We start from the raw sequence: 14,985 nt of genomic DNA on the forward strand, positions 1-14,985 counted from the left end.
AAAATGGGAATAGTAACTACAGAGGGCTCTAATGAAGATTATCTAGCTAGATGATTGTGGGCAAGTTACTTAACCTCTGTGTTGCTTCAGTTCCCTCATCTATAAAATTGGGTTTGGGTACCTACCTAAAACGGCTGTTGTGAAAATTACTGAATACATGTAAGCTGCTTAGGATGGAAATGGTCTGACACACTGGCCTGAAGTTACTGTGGCCAAGCCTGGGGTTTGTCCGTGAATACTGAATGAGTGATGTGTGTGTACGTGTGCAGAGGACAGAGGGCTCAATGATTATTCTGTTGGTTGGTTAGGCTGGGCTCCGACCAAAAAGATCCTAAGATTGAGGAAATGGATTTATCTCCTAGTCAGTGGTGAGTGTGCCCCTGCAGGGGCCCAGGATGCTGATGATGTGGTTTTAAAAAGATCTGTCTGGAAACAGGATGGAGGAGGGAGATCCTGGAAGACAAATGGAGGCCAGGAAAGGGGAAAAAACAGCAAGCTCACCACGCTGTTGTTAGGAAAAGTTTTTTCCATTTAATACTAGACTTTCAAGGATTGAGATGCAAGCTTTTTATGCAATTACATCCAATGTTAAAATTGGTAATACATAATTTACAAAGATTAACATCAAAACAATCATCTATTTAGATATGCTTTTGTAAAAAGGAAATATATTAGCAGCATTTATATTTTCCGCAATCACACAGCCTACAGACATGCAGACTAACTCTGTATCTATTTGCAGTGATGTAGTGCTTTGCCCCGCATTTCAAACACCAAAACCCGCCTGGCAGCTAGGGGGTTCTTTTTATTTCATTATTATAAAATAACCGAAAAATAAAAAAAGGCATTAATTTCTACACCAGTAAGAAAAAACAAGTTTTTGCACTTACCTAACATTTGATTGTCTAAAAAACATTTTTTAGTCTTTCAACAAAAGAAAGATAAAATGACAGAGCGTAGTGTCTTTTGCTTCTGTTCTCATATTTTACAAAGTTTTTTTCGTTTTTCTTTTTTTGTCTTTTTTAAAATTTTAGTGTTTAACACTATTCAAGGAAATATTGAATTTTAATCTCTTTCTTGTCGTTTTCCTGTTTTTTGACTAAAAGGAGACCCCCAAAGTGCCCCTATTTCCCACCTCCCTCCCACCCAGCTCCCTGCAATGAAAACCAAAAGAAACCACTTAAATGGGCGTGGACATGCGACGTTCCCAGCTCCACACGTGAGTATCTTATACCCAGGTCTCGTCGTAATGTACAGTGCTTCTCTACAGTAAGAAAATACTCCAAACTATTTTCTTAATTCTCTTTTCTTTAATAAAATATTTATTCTGCTTTTTCTCTGCTCAAGGGGATCTTTGGCATCCCCTGTCTCTTTTGTTTTTGTTTTTTTTTCCCTCAAGATTGACACAGAAAGGAGAAAAAGAAAAAAAGATTCAATGGAATGGAAGGTGTCAATGTTTCTACCTAAACAAGTCAGAGCGTCGTCATCATCAGGGGAAATGTACAGTGGGGACAGCGTTGGTCCGGGGTTAGAGAAGAGTGACGGGACGTGTTTACTGCTGTATTGCTTCCTAGTCACGCAGCAGATATATGTACATACATACATACATACATACATATATATATACACACACACAACTTGGCACATTTAAAAACCATCTTTTCTCTTATAAGAACATCTAAAACGTATATGCATATGTATGTCTGAGAAGACAACAAAGCAAAGCTTTTTAAATTTTATTTTTAAAGAGACAGTATCGTCTGGTAGCTTCTGGCCAAAAGAATGGGAAGGAAAGAGACATCCTGCCGTCCCTCCCGCTGCTGCTGTCACCAGGAGGCTGGAGGAGACGGGGCGGGCGGGGCGGGCGCTGTCTCCAGGAGGTGGACGCTGAAAACCGTGTAACGAGGAAAACGAGCGTAGTGTTTTACAGTGATGGCGCACACTCACGACCAATACTCCGGCCGGCGAACACTGCTCAACAGCCTGTAGTGACTCGTGGGGGGGGGAGAGTCCGCTTCCCCGGGGGTGCTGCGTCGGCTCGAGGGCGTCTGTGTTCGTGCGACACAGCAGACACGCGAGCGACAGCGTGGGGCGACACACATGCGGGCAGGGGCCCGGCCTTCTCGTTAGAAACAGACAGGTTTGGCAGGTTATGAAGGGTCAAACGAAAATCTCGACAGTACATCCTGTGCCCTCTGACCCCATGGGGGCCTTCCCTATTCCAGGATTACAGTCCGGGGAGGAGAGGTAGGGAAAAGGGCAGCAGACACAAGTGCTTGGACTTGTCAGTTCACGTTTTACTTTGACCTGATTGGGCAAGAAAGGAGGGAGAAACCTTCCCGGTCAAGGATCTATCTGGAAAGAGGCCCCAGCTACTGTTTCTGTTTGAGGTCTCCGGGCCAGCTCTTGGAGCCCACAGAGAAGGGGTGGGGTGGGGTGGGGACGCCCTCCTGAGGGACTGGGAGTGACACCTGGGTAGAGGAAGCAGCCTGGCAGCAGTGTCTGTGGGACCAGAGGATGGCCCAGAAAGACCCGAGCTGGGGGCACGGGCGAGTGCTGGAAAGTACCACAAGGCTCCGGTCGCCCCCTGTGCGCTCCGTCCTCCTCCCATCACGAACCCTCGGGGGGAAGCGGTGGAGAGGAAAACAAATTAAACTGAACTGTTTAGACAGACTCCCTTCCTCTCCACTAGCTCCAAGGTTTATGAAGTACCTAATGTCAACGACATGGCCCCTTCCCCTTGCCGGACGGACCCTTCCCACCCCTGTCTACACTCAGAGGGACAAGAGGCAGGACTGTTAGCTCCACTGATCGCAGATGCTCGAGCTTCTCCTTTGAGGGTCACTTCCGAAAGCTGTTTTCTGGGATGAACAAAGTACGCCTTCGCAGCTTCCTGCCTGACCCTTCCTCCAGCAAGTAGGTCACATCGATGGCTGAAAACAGAACCAAGGAGGCTCATCAAACACCACCCTCCCACTCCTCATTCCAGATCTGAGCTCTAAGGAGGTCACAGGAGTCCAGTGACTCCTTCTCCGACCTCTAAGCACCTCAGGCCTTCCTCCAGCCTCAGGAGAGGAGTTCCCTGGGGTGGGGTGGGGGGAGGCTCTCACCGCCCACAGCCCCCTTCCTGGGATGGAACCGTGTGTGCAGGGCCCATCAAAGAACTATGACGTTTTCACAGAACACTTCCTATCCTGGGCAATAAGGGTTAAGTTCTTCTTTTTCACTCCTTCCTCACTAATTTCCCCTTTATCTTAAACCATTCTTACCATTTTTCCCAGGGATTTTTTCAAGGAGATTGAGTAAGATCTGGTTGAGTCGTTCCCGCTGGGTGTGCCGTCGCTCCTCAGGGGTACAGGCAGGCTGAGATTCCTGACTAATCTCTTCTGGTTTCTTTTCACCCTCGCTGACTTCAGCAAGGGCCCCCTCCCGTTCTGATTCCTCCAGGCTGGGCACCTCATTGGCGGCTTGCTCCTGGCTGGCCAGAACCTCTTCAATCAAGGGCAGAGCGTCATCCTCCTGGCCCAGGTCTTTTAAGGGTGGCTTTGGGCGCTCGGACTTCCAGGATGACCTGCCAGAGAGATGTGGGCGTTTTGACTAAGGCTGTTCAGGGCACTCAGGAGGGGAGGGAGGGGGTGGAGAGGGCCGGTACCTCAGGCTGGATTGAGATCCTGAGTCTGGCTCTTAGGAGCCTTGGCTCTGGTCACCACTGTATTATAATTTGCACAAACCACTACCTTTTTCTGAAATCTATTTTCTGATTATAAAACTCAATTCGCCTTCTTTCAGGAATCCATACACTATCCCACAGCTGGTCAAGCTGCCTGGCTAGCCGCCAGAGAAGTCCGACACAACCTTGTGATGCCCGCAGTCCAACCAGAGTGAGAATCTGCAAGGAGCCTGCCTTTCCTGACTCTGCCCTCACCGCCAGCCCCAATGTCAGTGCGGCCCGCCGCTCCCTCCCCCCAAAGGGAAACGGAAGGAAAGCCTTCACTGCTCCTTCACCAAGAACAAGACTCTCATGCACAAAACCAGCACAAGTAAAAGCTATGTGCCCACCAAGCTCAGTGAAAGCTCTGCTCTGAACAGCTACTTGACAGCAGGTCCTCGACTGAGGTCCCAAGAAGTGAGACATCTTGGGGTAATGTGAAAAGCTTGCAGAAGTCTTAAAAAAGGAGACTTTTCTGAACCTGTCTAGAGTTCCGTTCCAAATCTTCTTGTCCTTCTCTGTCTCTACTCCTTGTGAGTCTCCCTCCCTGCCCCCGACTAAAGCTCCATCGGCAGACCGCGCCTCCTGACACCCAGTGCTTCCGAGTCACTGCCAGCACCGCAGGCCACTGTCACCGAGTCCCCAGTCCTTGATGCTGGTTCTCCTGCTCCACTCAAGTTGTTGGCCAACCCCTTATATAAGGGCTCTCCTCCCGTCCCCCAGGGCACTCACCGCCCTCCGTTCCTCTTGTAGTTGTCTGGGACGTAATGAGGCTGAAAAGAAAGGGAAGTAGTAAGTGTGCTGCAGAAGCTGGCTCAGATGAGCTGGGGAGCCAGGGAGGAAAACACAGGGCTAAAGCCCTTCTGAGCTGGGTGGCTGTGTTTTAAGGGCAGAGGGTCAGTCCTTCTGTCAGTCTGTAAGGCCACGGTGGTTTTGGTATCTTGTAAGCCTGCGATGACAGTAAGAGGGACAGGCTCCCATCCTAACGTTTAAGTAGTGCCAAGTGGGGCTTTAATGCTGACCTGTGAGCTGTTGCCCAAGCAAGCAAGACCAAAGAAGTCTAGATGAGAGGTAGGGCTTGGTGGTGTGCAGAGAGAATATAAAATAAATACTGTTTAGAGAAATCCAAAAACAATTATAGGAAAAACAGGGAGATAAAGTTTGTTTTCTGGTTAGATGGTTTCTCAACATTCCAGGAAGATGGTCACAATTTTTGACAAGCCCACAGAAAGCAGAGTCAAGGATGAGGAGCTTAGTCCAAAGTTTGATTAGCACAAACGGACAGATGGATGGATGGATGTCCAAAGACTCTGTGGACTGATGACGGCACAAAAGACCTGGAGGAGTATGTTCGTAACAATTTAAAGAAAAAGCGCATGACAAAGGCAAGAAATGTAAATGTTAACAGTGATTATTTTCTGGGTAGTGGGATGACATACAATTTTCTCTTCCTAATGCCTCTATACTTTGCACATTTTATATAACGATGGTGTCTTACATTTTAAATGGAGATATAAGGAAAAAGCCCTGAATTATTTTCACCAAAGTTTTCTCAGGGTTCTTGCTATTCTCTGCTTCTTAAAATTGTGGATATGAAAACACAACCAAAAACTACACTAGAGCTCCAGGGCTAAGACTGTAAAGAGGTGAGAGAGAAAAGAAAACCTGACTACAACACGGACATCAACAACTTGCTGAGAAACAGTCCATGCCAGGAAATGTAGAATCAACGTATTCATGCTGTTTAAAAATCCCACACAGGGGCGCCTGGGTGGCTCAGTCAGTTGGGCGTCTGACTCTTGATCTCAGCTCAGGTCTTGATCTCTGGGTCGTGAGTTCAAGCCCCATGTCGGGCTCCATGCTAGGCACGGAGCCTACTTTAAAAAAAAAAAAAAAATCCAAACTAGAGACAGATTCCTAGAGTTTGGGATGGACTAACAGCATGAAGCAGCAGAGAGCCTGAAGGTTCCTACCCTAGGAATTCCATGCATGAACTATATTACGCTGACATGACAGGTAAGAGGAAGGAAACTTACTGAGAAATCTCTTTTGGGAGTGAGCTTCTTGGGGAAGTGGTCAAAGGCGTAGGGTTTGGTGCAGACAGGATAGCGGTTCCGGTGGATCTTGTAGAACAAGTGTGCGGACTTGTCAAGCCGATAGTCACAGATGTACACATCTTGCTCCTTCACTCCTTTGGGTCTCCCTAGGAGTTCAAATACTGTTAAAGAACTCTCCTGCCTTCCCCTGCTTCACCTTGAGCTCGAGCTGCCCAGAGATGAGCCCATACCACCGGGAGGGCAGTGGGACCCTGAAGAGGGGACACTGTAGCGATTCTGAGAGGCATCTGGTGATTGCAGAAGAAAGGAGAGTCCCCAGACTGCAGCGCTGGAAAAGGAGAGAGGTGTGTGTGTGTATCTCAGAGTCTAAGGGCGGGTCACTGGCTGGGAAGGAATCAGATAGGCAGCTCACCCAAGTGCTGCAGGAATCTGTGAGGGAACACAGAGTGTGGCGATATTAGGAGAGAGGAAAGGCAGGATGAATGAGGGGAGCACATGTGGAAATGAGCACTTTATAACTGGGAGATGAAGTCCCCAGAATCATGGAGCCCCAAGCAGCCGATGCTTAAATGAGAGTACATATTCTTCTGAACCATTTGCTATGACAGAGAAGGTGAGGCATCCGAGCTTGCTAATGGTGACAACTAGGCATACTAAGCTTTCACTGTGAGCCTAAACTGGGCATGTGCTTTGCAGAATACTTCATTTAATCTTCACAAAACACTATAATAGGTACTAATCCCTACTGCCAGTAGATTAGGTAAACTTGCCCAAGGACACACAGGTAAAAAGTGGTGGGGCTGGAATTTGAAAATAGATTATCTGACTTCACAGCCTACACTGTTAACCATGGAGCTCAAAAAGCTAGTGTGCTTTTTGGGTTTGTTTAATGTCCAGAGTTGTTGATGGCCTTTGGGATTCTGGAATGGGTGGAAGAACGTGCCTTGTGACAATACTAATAGAATGCCGAATACACAGTATTAAGAAATGCTAACTAAATAAAGAAAGAAAACAACCAAAAAACCCCTCCAAAAAACGGGGGGAGGATTAACATTTATTATCAAGAAAAAAAATAAAAAAGAAAAAGAAACAAAAAAACGTTTATTGAGTACCAAGCGCTAGCTAAAAGAAAGAAAAAAATATAGCTTTTTGAAGCTTCATAGCTAGCCTGGGAGACAGTAAGAATGGAGTGGCAATTGCAGATGAAGGAATAGGGGACAGGAGGTCATTTCTTTAGTAGCTCAGGTCACTTACCTTTACAATATGTATAAAGGTCCAGGACACAGCAGGTCCCCACCACAGCCTCCAAGGGAATGATCTCGTAGAGTGGCACCCGAAACAGCTCGTTGTGATAGAAGCGGCGGGACGGAGAGTGGTGGGTCTCGTGTGGGCGGAAGTAGTGGTGACCAAAGGCAAACCGTTCCTCTCTAAGGAAGAACGGGAGAGGTTTAGTCGACTGGCAAGATCCTAGGCAATATTCAGCTCTGTGCTGGAAGGGCAGAGCTGGAAGAAGATAGAGGACCTCAACACGTACTTTTCATTCTTCCATAGCTTCTCAATGCGGAAGATGTCCAGTTTGTCTCGGTTAATGTGCGACAATAGTCGGTAGGATTGGCGGACTGGGTGGCCGTCAGGCGTGCGCCGGCTATCCCGCATCAGGTACACGCAGTCACCTAGGAAGGCACAGGACAAGTTAAATGATGCCTCCGTGAACTCTGTGAGGTGTCCACTGGTCCGACCCAAGGTCTAAAACAAACAACAGATACAGAGCTACCACTGACAGTCTAACAGTGATGGTCATCAATTCTGGACTATGAGAATGGCATGAGGGAGGTCTTCCATCTCCTTCTCAGTCCTAAAATTAGCTTTATGACATCCTGGTCTCTCCAAATTAGTTTTATTTGGTGGAGGGGAAAATGTATAAAGTCCAAGGACACACAAACCTATACTGTCAACCCTTGAACAACATGGGTTTGAGCTGCACAGGTCGAAATTATACGCAGATTTTTTTTTCTTTTTTAATGAATACAGTACAGTATTGTAGATGTAATGTAAAAAACCTTATGATTTTCTTAACATTTTCTTTTCTCTAGCTTACTCCATTTTAAGCATGCAATATATCAATACATGTAACATACAAAATATGTTTTAATCGACTATTTATATTACCAGTAAGGCTCTGGTCAACAGTAGGCTATTAGTAGGTAAGGTTCTGGGGAGTAAAAAGTTGTATGTGGATTTTTGACTGTGCGGGGGGGGTTGGTGCCCCTAAACCCTGCATTGTCCATGGGTCAACCACATTCAACTGCTATGTAAGGTCATGTGATGACAATAACTATTATGCAGAAAGCAGATACTCCCACCACTCAGAAAGGGAGGGTCAGCTCCTGTGTACACACCTTGACGAAGCAATAAGTCATCTCGGAGCAAACAGATGAAGTAGACACAGCCAGGCTGGGCATAGTGGGGCCGAGGAATCATGGGTACCTCCTGGTAAGAACGGAAAGCCAAGAGATAAGGGCTGGGACTACTACACCAGCCTACTGAGCGCCATTCGGGGGAAAATAAACCTAGAATTCACAACCAATTTAAGACTTACTGTTTAGTCATTTCAACACAACACACATGTACACAAAGATAAAAGCAGCTGGAGTTGAGTTGGGAAAGTGAAGGCAGAAATCAAAACTGATAGGCCAAGGACCCCAAACTAACTGTATGAAGCACTAATCATATGGCTGCTCCTGCACCCCCTGGGAAGCATGAAAATGTGTGAGGGGGACAGTGACTGTCACAAGGACTCAGGGAAGCACTAGCATTTAGTGCCCAAGGGCCAGGGATGCCAGACATTCCGCAGCACATCCCTCAGAGCACAGAAACATCCGCTCAAAATGACAACACCGCTATTAAGAAATACTGCCTAAAACACTTCCCTTTATAAAGAAGACCTGCTCAAGATCACACGTATAAACACAGCAGAACCAGGACAAAAACCCGTTTAGTAACTTGGGCAAGTTACCCAACCCACTGTTTCTCCTGGAAAGTGGGCCTAAGACTAACCTGTATCCTCAATTTCTGGACTTCATGAGTACTTCTTTCATGGATAGTTGACAGTGTTTATATAGTACCATTCCTTCCACAGGTTTCTAAATATTTTATTTCCCCTTTGACCACACACTTGAGAAAACAAAGGGCAGAATTATTACCCTAGTGTAAAGTGTAAGAAACTAAGGCCCAGAGAGGTTGAGTGACTTATCAAAGGAAATTCAGTGCACCAGGAGCAGGGCAGATAAGAGACCATGTGCTACATCTCCTACTTGTAGATCGCAGTATCACCAGAGGGCAGCTTACTCTGTCCACAGGCCTTGGGTCACACTGCTCACAAAGGTAGTGTTCCACATCTGAGTTCACGCCCATGCAGTCACAGTGCTGCCACACCTGTGGGGAGAAGAGTGCAGTTGGGAGGGGAGACTCAGACTGACTGAGAGAATTGCTGGGGGCTGAGAACAACAACAACAACAAAAAATTAGCAGTAGGACAGGGTAAAGTCGAACAGGAACTAAGGGATAAGTGGGTGAGTGAGAAATTAGAGATAAATAGCTTAAAATAGGGGGAAAAGAAGAGCCTGTTTGAACATATGTACACTGACTGGTCCATACATTCATGTGGGAAAGGAAACGAGCTGGACAGAGAACGGGAAGATGAACGAATACAGCACCATACGGTGCGTACGAAGCGGCACACACCAGTGACCAGGCCGTGTGGAGGCCTTAGTTTCACCACGCTTCTCTGGGCTGTTGCCGGATTCCCGCCTCCTGACCGCCCTGGCTGCCCCGCCCCTCTTGGCTCCACTTCCCGTTCAGTAAGGTAGCAGGTTCAGACGCTCCTCCATCAGAGCTCGTCCGTGGCGCTGCGCCTGCATTAATGCTACGGAATGCAGCACCACTGACGCCGCTCTGGCGTAGAGCCCTGTCCTGCGCAGGAACATTCTTCTCGATCAAGATGCCGTGAGGTGTGTGCAGCGGGGAAGTGGGCAAAGAGAGAGACAGGTGGGAAAGAAGCGAGAGGGGAACATGCCAGGGGTGGGAAACAGGAGAAAGGCAATCTGGTGCACAGTGAGGGGTGGGAGCTAAAGTCCCTAAACCTGCAAGCCAAGCGTGGGGGCCTGTGGAAGGCCTGTGCCCCGCGCGGGCCTCACCATGCACTCACCATGCACTTGTCGCACTGGATCATGAGGCCTTCGTCCTTGTGCAGGCCGCAGACGCAGCGGATCACGTCGTCGTCCTTCTCCTGCACGTTCTCCTTCTCGGAGGCCGACGTCTCGCTGCTGTCGGCCTCACTTGCTGTCTCTCCCACGATCTCATCGATCTGGGCTGACGCCTCGTGCCTGGCATTGTAGTAGGTCTTCCGTAAGCGGCACACATCTCTCCCAATTGGGGATTTACGCCCATAGTACTTCTGAAGAGAGCAGGAGAAAGAAATCCTGTTTAGTCTTCTCAACGTGGCTTAAAAATACACCTGAAGAGGAGCACCTGGCCGGCTCAGCCGAAGGAGCCATGACTCCTGATCTCAGGGCGGTGAGTCTGAGCCCGACGGTGGGGGCAGAGCTTACTTCAAACACACACCCACCCACACCACACCCACCCACCCACCCACCCACACACAGGAGGAGGCAGGAGGGTTTTCATTGTTCTCCCATTTTGGTTAACAGATTTTCAATACCAGCAAATATCAACTAACATGAATAAAAATTAGAATCTGCATGATGGTATCCCATTTGCTCTGCTGCTGTCATTCAACTTAGCCACAGGCCTTACTGGCCTCAGCTCAAACACCCAGTGAGCGCGGAATATGAGTTACTCTCACAAGTGCAGTGTGTAGAACATCTGCACTTACTCTGTCCGGGGCAGATGCTGGGGACAGAGCTAAATCTTTGGATATGGAAGCTGGGTTTCAGTAAAAAACATGTTTTAATTCAGGACCTGATCTAATTCTTCTCCTACTTGTCTGTTTTTCTCTCGTTTCTGTCCTCACCTTCCTTTATCTTATAGCCCCTTCTGTCGTTCCAATTCCTCTCCAAGGTATTTCAAAAGCACTGGAAAACTTCCTCTCTTTAAGATTTTATTTATTTGAGACGCAGAGATAGAGCATGAGCAGGGGGAGAGGGAGAAGCAGACTCCCCACTGAGCCAGGAGCCTGATGTGGGGCTCGATCCCAGGACCCTGGGACCATGACCCAAGCTGAAGGCAGACGCTTAACCATCTGAGCTGCCCAGGTGCCCCAAAACTTCCTCTTTTCTATGTACCATACAATATTCAATCTTCTCCTTTAAATCAGTTCAAGGTCACCTTCTCATCAATGAGCTTCACCTAATCTACCACCCATTAACCTAACCCCCCTCAATTCCATCCTTCAGATTTCTTTTTTTTTTTTTAAGATTTTATTTATTTGAGAGAGAGAATATGAGAGAGAGAGCACATGAGAGGGGGGAGGGTCAGAGGGAGAAGCAGACTCCCCGCCGAGCAGGGACCCTGATGTGGGACTCGATCCAGGGACTCCAGGATCATGACCTGAGCCGAAGGCAGTCGCTTAACCGACTGAGCCACCCAGGCGCCCCAGATTTATTTCTACTTACTATACATAATTCTGTGTATTTCACATGTACTTATTGTCTTGAGGAAAGAAACTACAGATAGGACTTAAGTATGGTAAAATGTATTTTGTAAATACAAAGGTTCAATACTAAATTAGGTTGTTTTCCCCCAAGATTTATCCATTCAACTAGAGAAAGAGTGAGTGGGAGAGTGTGGGTGTGTGCATGCGCATGGTCCCAATGTGGGACTCATGACCCTGAGATCACGACCTGAGCTGAAACCAAGAGCCGGATGCTGAACTGACTGAGTCACCCAGGCATCCCCTAAATTAGGTTTTTATAAAAATTTCTTTTTTAGGTAGTATAATTTAACCTTTCATTCTAGTCATATCAATGTCTTAAGATTCCACAATATTTAGTACACCTAACTCTTACACAAAGGGTGCTCAATAAAAACTGTTGCCTTTTAGGGCACCTGGGTAGCTCAGTTGGTTAAGCATCTGCCTTCAGCTGGTCATGATCCCAGGGTCCTGGGATTGAGTCCCGTATCAGGCTCTCTGCTCAGCGGGGAGCCTGCTTCTCCCTCTCCCTCTGCCTCTCCCCCTGCTTGTGCTCTCTCTCAAATAAATGAAAATCTTTTTTTTTTAAGATTTTATTTATTTATTTGACAGAGAGAGACACAGCGAGAGAGGGAACACAAGCGGGGGGGTGGGGTTGTGGTGGTGGCGGGAGAGGGAGAAGCAGGCTTCCCGCAGAGCAGGGAGCCCGATGTGGGGCTTGATCCCAGGACCCTGGGACCATGATCTGAGCTGAAGGCAGACGCTTAACGACTGAGCTACCCAGGCGCCCCTGAATAAAATCTTAAAAAAAAATTGTTGCCTTTCTTAGCCAGAAATATAAAGGGTGATAGAAGGTAAAAATCTTAAGCTTCTAGAATAGTGCCCTTCAAAACAAACTTTTTAAAAAAAATAGATTTTTAAAAAAGATTTTATTTGAGAGAGAGAGCATGAGCAAGGGGAGTGGCAGGCAGAGGGAGAAGCAGACTCCCGCTGAGCAGGAAGCCCGACGTGGGGCTCGATCCCAGGACCCTAGGATCATGACCTGAGCCGAAGGCAGATGCTGAATGGACTGAGCCACCCAGGTGCCCTTTTTTAAAGTTTTTATTTAAATTCTAGTTAGTTAACCTATAGTGTAATATTGGTTTCAGGAGAATTCAGTGATTCATCACTTATGTATGTCATCCAGTGCTCAACACGACAAGGGCCCTCCTTAATGTCCACCCCCATCTAGCCCACATCCCATCTGTCTAGCCAACCCCGTCTAGTCCATCCCCTGCCCAGCTCCCCCTCAAGACAAACTTCTTAAATCCATGTTTGAAGTTGGTGTAAGTACCTCAGCGTTCCGAAACACCTTGAGCATGTCAGCATCAAAGGCCTCCACGGTCTTGTAATGGCCGGTGAGGATCTGCCTCTCTATGGTGGCCAGGTCCAGGGGCTCGGAGATCTTCTCGTAGTAATCAGCATTCCTGGAGCAGAAAGCCAGGCTGTCAATCTGGCACACTCAGCACTGATTGAAAACTCACAGGATTCCCACATTTGTGAACTTACTTTTTCTTTGGGGGGAGGTTCAGTAGGGGTGCTGCCAGAGCTTGACGGGAAGAATCTGCAAAAGAAAACAAAGTTTAGAAGGACTATGTGATACAAGAGAGGCAAGTACTAACTCCTCACTGAAAATGTAGAAACCCCCCAATTAGAAGTTAGGGGGGAAAAAAAATCTAAGCCTTTTTGAGGCCCGACCATGATATGTGCAGGACTTTTCAGAAATGTGGGTACTTAGAGGCAGGGAAGATACTTTCAGGATGACCCAGAATATGAATAGCGACAGATGGGAAATTATTGAAGCGGTGAGGCTGCTGAGGACAATTCCCTGCTCTACAAGTTTTCGAAAGCAAAGAACGTCTTATCCAAATAGTACTTTCTAGTTCTTGTTAATGGACCACAGTTAATATTATTCTGTTGGTTTGGATTCAATTAAACTCCAGATAATGAATAATTTAGTACTGTAAATATTTTCTGGAATCCATTTTCTTGTAACACAGTTACTTTGTATTATGAAAACAATTCAGGCTGTGGGGCTACTTGCTACCTTACCTACTTTCATTTAAAAAATTCTATTTTATGGGGCGCCTTGGTGGCTCAGTCGGTTAAGCCTCTGACTCAGTTTCAGCTCAGGTGAAGATCTCAAGGTTGCGAGATCGAGCCTTGTGTGGGCTCCGTGCTCAGTGTAGAGTCTGCCTGAGATTCTCTCTCTCCCCCCTCTGCTCTTCCCCTGCTCACGAGCTCTCTCAAATAAATAAATAAAATCTTTAAAAAATCCTAATTTTTTATTGAAGTATAGTTAACATACAATGTTCTATTAATTTCAGGTGCACAGCATTGTGGTCTGACAGTTCTGTATACTGCTCCACGCTCACCATGGTAAGTGCAGTCACCATGTGTCACCACACGGTTATTAGTGTTACAGACTACACCCCCATGCTGTACTCTTCATCTCTGGGACTTATTACGTTGTGACTGCAAGTCTGTACCTCTCAATCCCCTTCATCTATTTCACCCATCCCCTCCAGCAACCACCAGTTTGTTCTCTCTGTTTAAGAATCTATTTGCTCATTTTGCTTTTTAGATTCCACATACAAGTGAAATCACATGGTATTTGTCTGACTTATTTCACTCCATGTTAGAAACAGCAAGATTTCCTTCTTTTTCATGGCCAAGTAATATTCCACTGCATGTATATACTACCTATTCATTTATGAATGGACACGTGGGCTGCTTCTGTATCTTGGCTATTCTAAATGCTGCTGCAAAAAACACTGGGGCGCATGTATCTTTTTGAATTAATACTTTCATCTTCTTTGGGTAATACCCAGTAGTGTGATTACTGGGTCATACAGTACTTCTACCTATTTTTAATTTTTTTTGTATTCCTGTCTTTTTTCTTAAAAGATTTATTTATTTGGGCGCCTGGGTGGCTCAGTCGATAAGCATCTGCCTTTTGCTCAGCTCATGATCCCAGTGTTCTGGGATCGAGCTCTGCATCGGGCTCCCTGCTCAGTGGGGAGCCTGCTGCTCCCTCTCCCTCTGCCCCTCCCTCTGCTCATGCTCTGTCAAATAAATTAATCAAATCTTAAAAAAATAAAAAAGACTTATTTATTTGAGAGAGAGAGAGTGAAGGGAGTATTGGGGGGGTGGAGGCGGGGCAGGGAGAGACAGAGGGAGAGAGAGAATCCCAAGCAGACCCTGTGCTGAGCATGGAGCCTGACTTGGGGCTTGATCGCACAACCTGGAGATCAAAACATCATGACCTGAGCCGAAACCAAGAACTGGATGCTCAACCGACTGAGCCACCCAGGTGCCCCTCCATCTTTATTTTTTTTTTCCCCTTAAAGATTTTATTTGTCAGAGGATAGAGAGAGAGCACAAACAGGGGGAGCGGCAGGCAGAGGGAGAAGCAGGCTCCTTGATGAGCAAGGAGCCCGATGCAGAAATTGATCCCAGGACCCTGGGATCATGACCTTCCACCTTTAATTTTTTGCGGAACCTTCACAGGCTACCTTACTAGATTTCTAG

The 14,985-nt window shown here is 46.9% G+C and overlaps 1 protein-coding gene across 6 annotated transcripts in view; it reads right to left on the reverse strand.

Annotated features, from left to right (window-relative positions):
- Positions 1-1,719: 1,719 nt before the first annotated feature.
- ASH1L (ASH1 like histone lysine methyltransferase) overlaps positions 1,720-14,985 on the reverse strand; it is a 195,873-nt gene continuing 182,607 nt past the window's right edge. For all 6 annotated transcript variants that reach the window (XM_027613237.2, XM_035722526.1, XM_035722524.1 and 3 more), the window contains 11 exons: positions 12,964-13,018; positions 12,749-12,881; positions 9,973-10,221; positions 9,115-9,201; positions 8,166-8,256; positions 7,301-7,439; positions 7,021-7,193; positions 5,746-5,912; positions 4,442-4,482; positions 3,270-3,571; positions 1,720-2,933 (listed from right to left, as the gene is read on the reverse strand). In XM_027613237.2, coding sequence (XP_027469038.1) covers positions 2,842-2,933; positions 3,270-3,571; positions 4,442-4,482; positions 5,746-5,912; positions 7,021-7,193; positions 7,301-7,439; positions 8,166-8,256; positions 9,115-9,201; positions 9,973-10,221; positions 12,749-12,881; positions 12,964-13,018 — 1,529 coding nt within the window. In that variant the 3' untranslated portion in view covers positions 1,720-2,841. The remainder of the gene's footprint in view (positions 2,934-3,269; positions 3,572-4,441; positions 4,483-5,745; positions 5,913-7,020; positions 7,194-7,300; positions 7,440-8,165; positions 8,257-9,114; positions 9,202-9,972; positions 10,222-12,748; positions 12,882-12,963; positions 13,019-14,985) is intronic.

This window comes from Zalophus californianus, chromosome 10, assembly GCF_009762305.2.
Source record: "Zalophus californianus isolate mZalCal1 chromosome 10, mZalCal1.pri.v2, whole genome shotgun sequence".
Lineage (NCBI taxonomy): Eukaryota > Metazoa > Chordata > Mammalia > Carnivora > Otariidae > Zalophus > Zalophus californianus.